We start from the raw sequence: 14,313 nt of genomic DNA, 5'->3' as shown, positions 1-14,313 counted from the left end.
ATAGTAGCATTATTCATAACAGACAAGAGGGCAACAACCCAAATGTCTACCAACTGATGAATGAGTAATCAAAATGGATATATATGTGTATGCACTCAATATTATTACATTATCAGTCTCAAGAAGAAATGAAAGACAGGTAGTTGTTACCTTGAACCACCAAAGATCAACGTTGAGAACACCATGCTAAGTGAAAGAGGGGAGTCACAAAAGGCTGTATCATATATGAATCTACCTACGGGAAATGCCCACAATAGGCAATCCTAGGCAGAATGGATTAATGGTTGCCAGGGGCTGGAGGAGGAGGGAATAGATAATAATTCGCTAATGGGCACGGTGTTTCTTTTTTAGGTGATACAATGTTCTGAAGTTAGGTGGTGGTGATAGTTGTACAACTATCTAGTATTATTATACAACTAACTAATTGTATACTTTTTCTTTTAAAACAAGCATATTTTAAGGTGTTTTTGTCTTTCAGAGAGAGAGAGCACAGACCTAGAGAGAGAGCATTAGCGTGGGTGAGGAGCAGAAGGAGAGCGAGAAGACGAGAGCCTGACTGGGGGCTGCATCCCAAGACCCTGAGATCATGACCTGAGCGCAAGGAAGGCAGACACTTAACCGACTGAGCCACCCAGATGTCCCTGAAATGTATACTTTTAAAGGGTGAATATTATGGTGCATTAAGCGTATTTCCAAAAAGCTGCTATTATTTTTTTCTTTTAAAGGGAGGCAGGGTCAGGTGAGTTCAGGGATTAGCCCGTTAAAAGTATGTGCCTCGGTAATTACAGTTAGTTGCCTGGCTTGCCTCCCCCTAATTTAGACTCACAGCCCTTCCTACTCTAACATGGGAGTCTGAGAGTAAAAAAGCCAGGACTTCTGCGTTCTTCGCGTCCCGCCCTTGCCCCCATCCCCGGTTTTTTCCTCCACTGATCGCCAGCGCAGCGGCCATAGCCGGATCACCAGCAGTTTGAACGCCTTTGCTTTCTGAATCGGTTTCGGAGGCCTCTGGCGGACCGCGGGCGCCTCCACCCTTTCAGTTGCAGGGTCCCCCTCTCGCGGCGGGGCCAGGGAGCGCCTGGGGGTTTGCCGAGCGCCGCCCCCGCCCCCGCGCCGCCCTAGCAGAGGCGGAAGCCGAGAGGTGGTCTCGGGCCCTGGGGGCGGGCAGAGGCCTGCGGGTACCAGTCACCGGAGCGGAGACCTGCGGCGCGGCTGTAGAGGTCGGCTTGGGATCCGGCCGGGAAGGCGGCGGCGGGAGGAGCGGCGCGGTGCTGAAGGCGGCAAGTGGGGCGTTCTGGGGCCGGGCGGGGACGGCGGACCCGCAGCACCCCCGCGCTCCGGCCGGGAGACTGGGCGCCAGGACGGGAGCGAAACCGAGCCGACCCGGCCCTCTCCCTGCTGACGCAGACAGAGACCGGCGCTCGGTGGCGCAGCTTCTCGGTGGCGCAGCTGCTCCGTGGGTCCGGTGGCGCAGTTGCACGATGGCGCAGTTGCTCGGCTGCGCCGCCGCGGCCGCGCCCCTCTCCCTGCGGGTGCCTCCCGATCCCCGCTAGCCCCAGCCGCTGGCCCTCCGCGTAGGTCTTCTCTCCGCTCTTCCCACGCCTCTTCCCCGTCGCCCCGCCGCCCTGCAGCCGCATTCCCACCCGCCCTTCTTCCCCACCCCTTCTCTCTCCTCGGGTTCCGCGCAATGACGTCTCCCTACCTCTCCTCTTTCCTGCTAAAATCCCCAGTGTGCAGCGGCAAATTCAAGCACTTCCCAGCCACCCTAATCCTTTCAGGCATTCCACACAAATTCGTAGAGAACTTCCCGTTTCCCGAGCGCTCTTGTAGGCCCTCGCCCCGCAAAGCTTCCAGTCCAGGGGGACCACAGTGGGCCAAGCAGTAATTCGCGCGGGGAGGAAGGGGGTCGGGGGTCGGGCGAAGGGATCCCTGTCTAGGGCAGGCCTTGGGAAGTCTCTAGACTCCAGGATGTTCTAGTGCAGAGGAGGCTTGAGTGCCATTCATCAGCGTATTGAGTATTGAGTTGGATAAACAGTGCTTTCAAAGGCCCAGGGGTGACTTGGAGGGAATGAAAGGCTGTCAGGGTGGGTAGAGGCGGAGGCTGGAGCCAGAGGTGGGCAGGTGGAGGGTAAGCCATGTAAACGAAGTGAGCTTAGCTTATTGTAAGGGCCCTGAGGTTTAAGAGGGTTGAAAGGCTCTGCTTTTCTATCGGAATGGAGTATGTGGGGCCGGGGAAGGGGAGGAGGGTGGCTCTGTTCTGAGGCGGCATTGGGGAAAGGGAGCAGGTGGTCTACACTCGGTGCAGGCTCGAGAGAAATAGAGGGGTTCAAGAGCCATGTAGACAGCAGAAGGCAAACCTTGGTGATGGGTGTGAGGGGATGAGGGCCGGAGAGGAGAAGTCTGGGAGGTCTTCCAGGGTGTGAGACCAGCATTTGCGAGTGTGAGGGTCTCTTTTCCACCCTCAGTTAATTCCCTAGAGAAGTGTGGCCTGGGGGGTGGGAGCGGTGTGTGGTCAGCAGACCTGCCTAGTCACATTTATGCTTCTGACCTCTGTAGCTACGCAGATTCCTGGCCCATTCTCAGTGGTTTTGCTCTTTCTTGGGCCCTTCTCTGTTCCTCCGGACCTCTCCATTCTGGTGTTCCCCGGGTCTGGGCTTCACCTCCTGGTGCACAGTTCACTATAGTGGCTTTTTCTGAGACTAAGGAGTAAAACTCCCAAATCCGTGTTTCTGAGTTAGCAAAAGAATTGTGGAACAAAAACATGCAGTGTCTTCATGTTTAGTTCTGAGGTCTGAGGGTCACGTGATGCCTAGCCGCTAGCTAGCAATGGTGGGGCACTCTGAATTGGGTTATGGGATATCTGGAGTTAACTGGCCATGGGGGTGCTGGTGAGGGCGGCTCAGCAGGAGAGCACGTTGGCTGTCCCTTGGCAGCTGACCAGTCCTTGTAGATGAAAGGTCCTGGCCTCACAGCCAATTTCATACCCAGCTGTAGTCTCTCTCTTCACTTAGCAGCATCTCAGACATTTCTCAAGAATCAGTTAATAGATGGAGAGACTGTGATCTGTGGTGTAACTGAAACTCTCAGGAGTTCTCTCCATAAATGTATGGAAGAAGAGAGTATTATGGAGAAGACTGGGTTTCCCTGGTCTCTGGAGGCTGAGTGCTGTATGTCTGTGCCCAGGAACCAGTGCTCTTCATTTCCCCCAAGGCTCTCAAGCCAGTTTGATCTTCTGCCAGTGCGACACTTAGCTAATTATCTTAAAATTTGGACTTAACTTTTTGGAGAGAGCAACAGGAAATGTGTTTTCCTCAGCTTAAAATATTTATGAGCTTTTGGGGCGCCTGGGTAGCTCAGTGGGTTAAAGCCTCTGCCTTCAGCTCAGGTCATGATCCCGGGGTCCTGGGATCGAGCCCCACATCGGGCTCTCTGCTCAGCAGGGAGCCTGCTTCCTCCTCTCTCTCTCTCTCTCTCTGCCTGCCTCTCTGCCTACTTGTGATCTCTGTCTGTCAAATAAATAAATAAAATCTTTTAAAAAAAATTATGAGCTTTATTATTTAACAAAAGTACAATTCCAAAATTGCCACATGTGAGCTTATAATGTGTGGAGGGTGTGTGTTGAAGCAGCCTTTCTCTTTATGCTCTGGTTCCAGACCCCGCATAATGGATGCTCTTTCTGAAGCAAATGGCACCTTTGCCATCCAGCTTTTAAAGATACTATGTCAAGACAACCCTTCACACAACGTGTTTTATTCTCCTGTGAGCATCTCCTCTGCCCTCGCCATGGTCTTCCTGGGGGCAAAAGGAAACACTGCTGCCCAGATGGCCCAGGTAAGCCTGCTTCTTACCCAGCAGGTGGGACTGCCTTTTCGGTTGTTAGGGTCCATCACCCAGCCTCGCACCTCAGGCTCCAGAACAGCCATAAAGCTGGATGGGAGGGGAGCCCAGTGTGTACACACACCTGTGCTTATTTCTGTCCAGTGGGGCTGCCTGGGGACCAAGACAAAAGGAGAAGGCTGGGAGTTTCCTTCACTGAGATTATTTTTCTCAACAGGTGCTTTCATTAAGCACAGAGAAAGACATTCACCAGAATTTCCAGTCACTTCTTGCTGAAGTGAACAAATGCGGCACCCAGTACTTGCTCAGAATAGCCAACAGGCTCTTTGGAGAAAAGACTTGCGAATTCCTCTCGGTAAGTTGAGCCAGCAGAAGGATTAAAGTTGCAGTCAAAATATGGAGTCAGAAAGCAAGACCTGGGAGAGCTGACAATGATGGTAAACATTTTTTAAAAGAAATCATAATTCCATAACTATGCCTTGAGTTATTTAAAATTGAATTACTTCTCAAATTCATTTAGCCATTTCTGGTTATTCATGGCTTAGTATTTACCTGTTTATAAACTCTGATATTTTAGTACTTAGTAGACTAAGATATGTCCATTTTTAAGAGATGTATACTCATTTTAATAAAATGTATGTAAGATTCCAATTTTCTTGGAAGTTAAACTTTTTTTTAGGAAGATAGCCATACTGAACGCTTTTCTCTCCAAAGACCTTTAAGGAATCCTGTCTTCGGTTCTACCATGCCGAGCTGGAGCAGCTTCCCTTTGCCAATGCTGTAGAACAGTCCAGAGAACACATCAACACTTGGGTCTCCAAAAAGACTGAAGGTCAGAATCACGTTATTACCTTCTCTTTCTTCCTTCTCCCCCCGCCTTCCCCTCTTTCCCCTGGTTCTCCTTCCCTCCCTTTTCTTCCCCTTGCTTTCCCTGCTGCTCTGATCGCCCTAGTGTTTCAGATGGTCAGAGTCTGCTCACGAGCTGGGCCTCTTGGCATATTTCGACCTTGATGGACTCACAGTGGTTCTGATCAGATGCTCCGGGTTTTCAACCACAGAGACTTAATTTTGTCCATTCTCCTGGGACCAGAAAGACTGATACAAATGTCCAAAGAAACTCATAAACCAGGTTTCCAGTTTAATAACTTACACTGAAATATACTTTCACTTAGCCTGTAATGTTCCCATGTTGGGGGAACTCATCACCCCCATGGGAAGGAGGCTATTGGTCAAATCTTCTCTGAGACATACACTTGGGCTTCGAAATTCTCTGCAGACCTCCCTTACCACCACCTTTACCCTGCCCATTAAGCTTACTTATTCTTAATTCTTTTGCAGCTTTCACGTCTTCTACATACACTCCCTTACTTAGGTTTGATGAGCCTAGATTTGGTAGGCCAACGGCAGACGCTCTCTCAGGACTGATCAGTTCTACAGACTGAAATCATCTTTTATTTGGCGTTGAGCCTTATTCGTTTCTGTTTTACAGAGTGACGCGTTCTGATCTTGGATTGCACGTCCAGTGACGTTTGAACCATTGGGCGCCCTCTGCACCAACTCCACTTAGTACCACTAGGAACACTCCTATTTCTGTCAACACATCAGACAACAAAGAACAACAGGTTGCCTTTCCTTAGAGAGTTAGCAGTTATTGCTACCATTTCTTCTTGGAATATTTGCCACTTATGGCATCTGGAGGCAGCAAATGACCAAAGATGCTCTTAGTTCATTGGAAAGGCATCTAGGGAAGAAGGGAGTATCTTTCACTTAAGCACCTCATCTTTTCCAGGAATGTTTGGTGTTTTGTTTAGAGGATCAAATAGTGAAATCTCTTCCACATGCTTCCAGAAGCTCCTCAAGGCACCCATGCTGCCCGTTTTCAGCTCTTTCCCCTCTGGCTGCTTCTGACATGTGGGCATAGTTGTGGGGTGTTAGCACTGGTTGTACCTTTGATGCATTAAACCAAACACTCCATTTTAGCACTTGAAATAACCCAAGTCCCTCCCAGCCCATCCCTGCTTGCCTTGTTATCCGACCTCGACCTTGTGTCGTGTTTTCCTTTGAGTGATTTAGAAACATTTCACCATCATCGACCTTGTGGGTGTTCCCACAGCACTGGTGACCTGACCATGAAAACCACTTGTATGTGTTGTTTATTTCTGTACATATCAATCGAAACTCAGCAAACTTGGAAACGAAAAGACTGTTGGGTTCTTGATTAATAACCAAGGATCTGCCAATAAGCCTTATCACAATTTATTCACCACACTTCTGTGAAAACCAACTGAATATATTCTCTACTTTTCCTGGAAGGTAAAATTCGAGAGGTGCTGCCAGGTAACTCACTCAGTGCAAACACCAGGCTGGTTCTTGTCAGTGCCATCTACTTCAAAGGAAGGTGGGATGAACAGTTCAACAAAAGCTACACAAGGGAAATGCCTTTTAAAATAAACGAGGTGAGAGAAGCTTTCAAAAATTGTGCTAGTTTCATGAAGAAATTGATTGGAAAAAGTTAACTTTGTAAAGGCATGAATGATTGCTTAGAAATAATTTTGAAAGCACATTTCTGAATGAAATTTTAAAGAGGAGAGCACTGAGAAATAAAAATTATTTGCTGCCTCTGATTTTTTGCATTTTATTACTGCTCCTAATGCCTCTAATTTTGGCTGCATTCATTACTGCCACCTAGTTTTGGAAACTTCACATTTCCTCTAAGCCCAAGTTGCTTAACAGAAAGCAAAAAAACAAGTGTTAAGGAAGTGTGATATGTGTTTGTGTTAGGGGAGTGGAGAGAAGGAGTGAATTTTCTTTAATCAGATAGCTGAAAATTTAGAATAAATATAGACTTGAATTCTTTTTAATTAATCATTGTTAATCATTTATAATCATTTATAAGTTTTTAATATGTTAAAACTAACTGAAAAATATGTTAGTCTTAATATCAAGGTATAACTTCAGTTCAGGCAGGCATTAAAATAGCTTGCCAAATCTCCAAGCCCCTAAAAAAAATTGCATTTTAATGCAATTAGGAAACTTGTCCTGTACAGGTAAAACCTTTTTTGGAGGGGGCTGTAAGGTGTACTTTCCATAACCAGCCCTCTAGTTACAAAAGTGGGAGGGGAAGAACTTCTCTAGCAATGATTTTAGAAACTGTTTTAATTTTTATAATAGCTGATCCACTCAAGTTTTAAAACTTTAATGAGTATAGTATGGCAGTTAACTTCTGCGTGCATATACCTCCTATGTATTTTTAAAAAATCATTTCCAAAGCTGGGGCAACTGGATTTAAATACAGGAGGAGAAATAGAAATCTTTCTACTTGCTGGCAGACTGCTTCCTGATGGGCTCTCTCCATAAACCACCAGTCATACTGCTGTGAAATTCTTCAATCTCTTCCTCTTTACCATAAACACTTTTTTCCAGTTTAAGAGAAATGATTTTCTATTTCATTGTATTTGATTCTATTGTTTCCTTAGATATATTTGCCAGGCATATTTAAAAACAATTTATTTATTTATTTGATATAGAGAGAGACAACTTTAGAGGGAACAGGAGCAGGGGGAGTGGGAGAGGGAGAAGCAGGATCCCCAATGAGCAGGGAGCCCAATGTGGGGCTTGATCCCATGACCCTGGGATCATGACCTGAGCCAAAGGCAGATGATTAACGACTGAGCCACCCAAGTGCCCCTTTGCTGGGCATATTTTACAGGAAGAAAATCTGATTTCCTCCTGTGGAAAGTGCCGGGTGTCATGTTTGTTTTGTTGAATAAAACATCTTTTTGCTGAGGCTAGAGCCGTATCCGTTGACCAGACAGAGATGCTCAGAACGATGATGGGAAAGAGTCAGACCTAGCACACGGACATTGTGTCCATCATGGGTGCTGAAAACACTCCTGGAGTCGATTATAGCTCTTTTGGAAAATTCTGTTGCCTCTTCCAAGAACCTGTTTTTAATTCCATGCTCATCTGTTCCTTCCCAACAGAAGGAACAAAGGCCAGTGCTGATGATGTTTCAGGAGGCTATGTTCAAGCTCGCCTATATTAAAGAGGTGCAGACCCAGGTCCTGGAGCTCCCCTACGTGGGTAAGGAGCTGAGCATGATCGTTCTGCTCCCGGACGAGAACGTGGATCTAAGCTCGGTGAGAATCCGGGGGTGCCCTTTGCGCCCTTCCTGGTAGAACCCACTCTCCACTTTCAGTGTTTATGTTTACCTCTGAAAGCAGTGATGTGGGCAACCAGGCCGCAGAGCACGGTATCTGGGCACTCAAGCTCTGGAACCAAACTGTCATGCAGGACCCACTTCTCCCCTTATTATCTATGTGATCTCGCCAAATTCCTTACCTCTGTTTTCCCACCTCAAAAATGGGAATGGTGGTAACATCTGCCTGAGAGTTATTATGAGGATAAAGTGGGGGTGGTCCGAGTAACAAGCTTAGCCCATTGTCTGGTACCTAATAAGCCCTGAATGAATGTGATCCGTTATTATTATCATAGTCGTTGTTGTTAGCATTATTTTATTTATTTTTTAAAGATTTTATTTGAGAGAGAGAGAGAGAATGCGAGCACACAAGAGCAGTTGGGTGGGGCAGAGGCGGAGGGAGAGGGAGAAGTAGACTCCCCACTGAGCAGGGAGCCCGATGTGGGGCTCGGTCCCAGGACCCTGGGCTCCTGACCTGAGCCAAAGGCAGACGCTTAACCGACTGAGCCACCCAGGTGCCCCTGTATTATATATATATATATTTAAAGATTATATTTATTTATTTGACAGACAGAGATCACAAGTAGGCAGAGAGGCAGGCAGGGAGAGAGGGGGAAACAGGCTCCCTGCTGAGCAGAGAGTCAGATGCGGGGCTCGATCCCAGGACCCCAGGATCATGACCTGAGCGGAGGGCAGAGGCTTCAACCCACTGAGCCACCCAGGCGCCCCCCCTGTATTATATTTTAAATACCAAGAGCCTGAAACTCAGGAGAGCAGAGCCAGAAACAGTCCCAAGTGGCACTCCCAACTCACTCTGCTTCCTTTCAGCGTGGATCCCCAGTGTGAGTCAACCACGGCCCAGCAGGTTCTAGGTCCAGGCGCTGAGGAGCACACACAGCGCGCCCATTGTCCTCAGGGTCCTGTGGGAGCAGAGCTTCAGGCATGGGCTTCTGTCTGTCCTTCCCACCTGACTGCACTTCTTCAGAATGTACATAGGATTGTGCCTCTGGCAAAAAGCTCCGGCAAGAGCCCTTTGTTTTCCAGTCATTTTTCTTTCCAGCAATGCCTGATCTTCAAAAATAAGTACAGTTAAAAGAAAAGAAAAACAAGACAGTGAAAGTCAGCGGGGCATTGAGCGTTGTCAGGATGAACGATGTCTCACAGATAGTGTTGGGTGAGAAGAGGCGCAGCCCTGTCTCTGTGCCTCTGCGCTGCCTCACGTGCTGGGCAGGGGAGCCGTGGCTGGAACAGCACAAGTCCAAGATCTCACAAATTTCCCGGTGCAGAAAGGTGCCCGCGGTCCTGTGTGACCGTCACCACCCATGTCGTAGAGGACGTGCATGTCCATATGTACAGAGGTATGAGTTTGAATGTCTAATTCTGGTCTTTCAGGTGGAAAAAAGTCTCACTTTGGAGAAATTCAGAGCGTGGACCCAGCCAGACCGGATGCAGAGCATGGAGGTGGAAGTTTCTCTTCCGAGATTTCAGCTGGAAGAGGATTATGACATGGCATCCGTGCTCCGGGGATTGGGAATGGTTGATGCCTTTCAGGAGGGCGCGGCTGACTTCTCGGCCATGTCAGGAGAGAAAGATCTGTGTCTGTCCCAGTTCCTGCACAAGAGTTTTGTGGAGGTGAATGAGGAAGGCTCGGAGGCCGCGGCCGCGTCAGCCATCGTGGCTGTAGAGTGTTGTATGGACCCTGGCCCCATGTTCTGCGCCGACCACCCCTTCCTTTTCTTCATTAGGCACAACGCAGCTAACACTATTCTGTTCTGTGGCAGGTTTTCCTCTCCGTAAGGGTGAGCATTTCCCTCTTTCTGTGTCCTCCTATCCTGCGCCACAGCCCCGGGAAGATGGGCCCGTGAAGCCCACTGGAAAGGGGAGGGCAGATTCCTCCCGCATCTCCATCCCATGCTTGTCCACACCCAGCCGTCCCCATCCTGACCACTCGTCGGCCCTACTTAGTCAAGATCATGGGACAAGAGACCTTAATGATTCCCTGTAGTATTTAAAGTACACTCCGAATCCCATAGGATCGAATGTCAGGTTTCCCTAGATGGCCCCAGACTTATTCCCCCCTCATTCCACGTGTAATTCATTCTAGTGACACTGTTCTGCCTTGTACCTCAAATCCTGTTGGCAGACTTGCCTTAGCCTGTTTCAGTGGTAATAAATGCTGCTAGCTAGAACTACTGTTTTATAGTCTGCCTGGTGCCTGGGCTTTTTAGAAAGCTGCTTTAATGCACATTTTTATTTTATCTTCGGTTGACATTCCATGCATCACCAAGCAGGTGGCAAAAAGGACCTCAGGCATTGGAGACAAAGGGGCGGAGTCATGATGTCTTTGACACCTGGTCTTTCCTACCAGAGTAGCCAGAGTAGCTTCTATGACAGCTAGCTTGGACAAGGTAATGTCCTTAAACTTATCCTGTGATCCCCTTGAAGGGATTCCCTTGAAGGGATCCCCTTGCCTGCTCGTCTTCTGTTTTCTCCACCTCCAGCCCTAACAAAAATCCTGCCCAACTCTTAAAGTTCATTTCTGATGGCATCTTCTCCAGGAATATTTTCCTTTTGTGCATAAGCGGATGTGCATCTTTGAACTCTCAGTGCATATTGAGGGAGGGCAGTTCTCTTACGGCGGTTGCTTTATTTATTAATCATTTGTGTTCTCCAGCTAGACCTTAAATTCCTCAGGGGTTGGGACTGTATTGTACATGTCTATGTGCCATGTACAATACAGCGATAAGTAATTTGATCAGAGATGAGCTCTTAATTTTTGAAGAAGTGTTTAGATATCAGTGACATTATTGGTGCCTTTTTTTTTTAAGATTTTATTTATTCATTTGAAGAGAGAGAGTGAGAGCACGAGCAGTGGGGAAGGGCAGAGGGAGAGGGAGAAGCAGGCTCCCCACTGAGCAAGGAGCCCAAAGTGGGGCTCGATCCCAGGACCCTGAGATCATGACCAAAGCCAAGGGTAGACACTTAACTGTCTGAGCCACCCGGGTGGCCCTGTTGGGGTCTTCTTAAAGAATTTGTTATTGAGGTGAAATTCACATAGCGTAAAATTAACCACTTTAAAGTGAACAAAGCAGTGGCCTTTAGTATATTAAAAATGTGCAACCACCACCTTTATCTAGTTCCAAAAAATGTTCATCACCCCAAAGGAAAACCCTGTGCAGTTACTCCCCCTTCTCTCCCATCCAACTCCTGGGAACTGCCATTCTGCTTCCTACCTCTGTATATATAATGACTCTGGATACTTCAAAACAGTGAGTTATATACTATATGACCTTTTGTTTCTGGCACTTCCTCAGCAGGACACGTTTTTGTTCATGTTGTGGCGTGTACTTCACCTCTTTCCATGACTGAATAATATTTCACCGTAGAGCCGTAGCCCAGGATTTGTTCATCCACTCGTTCATTGATGGACATTTGATTTGTTTCCATCTTTTGGCTATTGATGAGTAATCTTTCTACAAACACGCATGTACACGTATTCGTTTGGGTAGCTGTTGTGTGAGGGTCTGATTTCTTCACATCCTTGCCAGCCCTTGTTATTTCCCACTCCTCTTTTTAAAACTATTATGGCCGCTCTAGTGGGTGGGAAGCGAAATGTCATTATATGATTTATTTGCATTTTCCTAATGACTAGTAGTGTTGAACATCTTTTCCTGTGCTTCCTGCCCATTTGAGTGTCTCCTTTGGAGGTAAGTCTACTCAAGCCCTTTGTCCATTTTTTTCATCAGGTTGTCTTGTATATTTTTTCCCATTGTGTAAGTTATATTTTCCCTTTCTTGGTAGTGCCCTCTGATCCACAAAGGTTTTTTATTTCAGTGACATCCAGTTTATCTATTTTTTATCCATTTTTTATATATTTTTAATCCAGTTTATCTATTTTTTCTTTTGTTACTCAGACTGATGGTTTCATATGTAAGAGTCCTTTGCCAAATCCAAAGTCAGGAAATTTTACAACTATTTTCTCCTAAGATGTTTATGATTTTAGCTCTTATATTTAGAATGTTAATCTGTTCTGATACATATGATATGACATAGGGGTCCAACTTAATTTTTTTTTAAAGATTTTATTTATTTATTTGACAGAGAGAGATCACAAGCAGGCAGAGAGGCAGGCAGAGAGAGAGGAGGAAGCAGGCTCCCTGCTGAGCAGAGAGCCCGATGTGAGGCTTGATCCCAGGACCCTGAGATCATGACCTGAGCTGAAGGCAGCAGCTTAACCCACTGAGCCACCCAGGCGCCCCCCAACTTAATTTTTTTAACTGCTTTTGAATTGAAAAAGGATGTTGATAGTAGATAAAAAAGATAATATCTAAACAAGTGATAAGGTGAAAAATTATACAAGTGGGGTGTGTATATATATATATATATATATATATATATATATATATACACACACACACACACACACATCAAATCCATTCCATGAAGGACACCATGAACAGACTGAAAGAAGATATTATCAAAAATCAGTAATGAATTAACACTAGGGTATACAAAGAAATCCTGCAAATCAAGAGAATAAGACAGTCAATTAATAATCAGAAAAATACGAATGAAATACCATGAGCTACTGCTCTACATCCATCAGATTGGTGTCAGAAAGTTGGATACTGTGCAGCATCATCCAGGAAGTAGGGAAATTTAGGAGAACTTGTGGGAACAGGAACATTTGGCCAAGTTAGGAAGCATTCTGGCAGTGAACTCTATTGGTGTCTGCTCTGGGCTCCAGCAGGCTTATTTCTGGGTGTGTGGCCCAGTGATGTCATGGCACAGGCCCATAGAGGCACGGTCACGAGTGTGTTCACTGCAACTTCCTTTATGTTGACAATGAGTTGGAAGCTATCTAAGTGTCCTTTTCAGTGGGAATAGATAATGAATATGTGGGCATACTTTGTGATATTATGTAGGAGTTAGAAACTAAAGTACACAGTAGGTGGACATTCAGTCTTATGGGTAGAAGTTGAGTAAAAAAAAATATATATATACACACACACATATACACAATATATATATATACATACACACATAGTTTAACAACTTACAAGTTTTACTTATGTAGATTAAACATATTTACAGTATATATTATACAAGAATATATACCTGTTGTATTTCTTTTACTGCTGAGAAACTTTTCATAAATTTTGTTATGATATTTTATTAATGAACAGGGGTTTTTTATTCTTTTGGTCAAATCTAGGTTTTTCCTTAGTGATTTTGACACTGCTTTCAATTCTTAAAAATACTTTCCCATCGAAGCCAGTTCATCACCTATATTTTCTTCTAAACTGTTATGTTTTTGATTGATTTAACTGTTTAATCCATCTGACATTTGTTTTTGTGTTGTTTACATTCGAGAGAAAATATTATTGTATTTATTTACAAATGGCCAATTTCTCACTTGTAATAATAATTAAATAATCTGTTTTTCCCCAGTGTTCATGTGATTTTTCTCAACGTCATTCTTCAAGGTGAACTTCAGAATACTTTTGCAATACTCAAAATAATGTTTTTAACTTTGGTATTTTTTGGAGGGATTAGTGTGACATTAAACATAAATCCGGGGATAAATTAATCTATTTGCAGAGTTTAGTCTTGTTTGGGAAGATGCGAGGAGTCTCCATTTATTCAAATCCTTTTTTATATATCTTTGTTTCTCTTTATATATATGTATATAGAGAGAGACTGAGTTTTGTTTTTCTTATGGTTATTTTTAATTTTTATTGTCATTGTAATAATTTTATTTTTAAAGATTTTGTTTATTTGACAGAGATCACAAGTAGGCAGAGAGGCAGGCCGGGGAGGGGGTGGGGGGGTGGGGGGAGGAGCAGGCTCCCTTCCTAGTAGAGAGTCTGATGCGGGGCTTGATCCCAGGACCCTGGGATCATGACCTGAGCTGAAGGCAGAGGCTTAACCCACTGAGCCACCTGGGCGCCCCTCATTATAATAATTTTAAGTGAGAACATTTTTCCCTCATCTGGTTATGGGTGACATATAAGCTAACAATTAAAGTTTAATACATACTAAAGAGAAACACTGTTTCTCCCTCCTGCTACTAAGTACCTCTGACATCAGTTGTGTGGGTTTTCCACACCAAGCAATTTCTCCACTTCTCAGTTGGGTGCCTTACAATTTTACTCTTTGAATTTTATTTTTTCGGCAACAGGAGAAGAATTTAATTCATTTATATTATGCAATACTTTGCAGAACATTTCTTTAAATTGTGGAAGGTCTATATGCAGTTCCTGAAAAGATCATGAAAATGA

General features: G+C 45.3%; 1 protein-coding gene across 6 annotated transcripts; it reads left to right on the top strand.

Moving 5' to 3' along the window:
- The first annotated feature begins 644 nt into the window (after window positions 1–644).
- Window positions 645–11,692, top strand: SERPINB9 (serpin family B member 9). 6 transcript variants are annotated; one of them, XM_032861460.1, is made up of 7 exons: window positions 1,126–1,217; window positions 3,651–3,828; window positions 4,052–4,189; window positions 4,549–4,666; window positions 6,148–6,290; window positions 7,818–7,973; window positions 9,425–10,221. In XM_032861460.1, exons 2-7 carry the CDS (start codon window positions 3,661–3,663, stop codon window positions 9,827–9,829), a joined length of 1,128 nt encoding a protein of 375 aa, XP_032717351.1. In that variant the 5' UTR covers window positions 1,126–1,217; window positions 3,651–3,660; the 3' UTR covers window positions 9,830–10,221. The 6 variants fall into 6 exon arrangements, with proteins under 6 accessions (XP_032717353.1, XP_032717351.1, XP_032717349.1 ...); XM_032861458.1 differs by having other exon boundaries at window positions 1,156–1,277; XM_032861459.1 differs by having other exon boundaries at window positions 1,165–1,437.
- Window positions 11,693–14,313: the final 2,621 nt, after the last annotated feature.

Source organism: Lontra canadensis, unplaced genomic scaffold (assembly GCF_010015895.1).
Source record: "Lontra canadensis isolate GAN:19392208 unplaced genomic scaffold, GSC_riverotter_1.0 scaffold21, whole genome shotgun sequence".
In the NCBI taxonomy this organism is placed as follows: Eukaryota; Metazoa; Chordata; class Mammalia; order Carnivora; family Mustelidae; genus Lontra; species Lontra canadensis.
The sequence above is the reverse complement of the archived record's forward strand: the minus strand, read 5'-3'. Positions and strand labels throughout refer to the sequence as shown.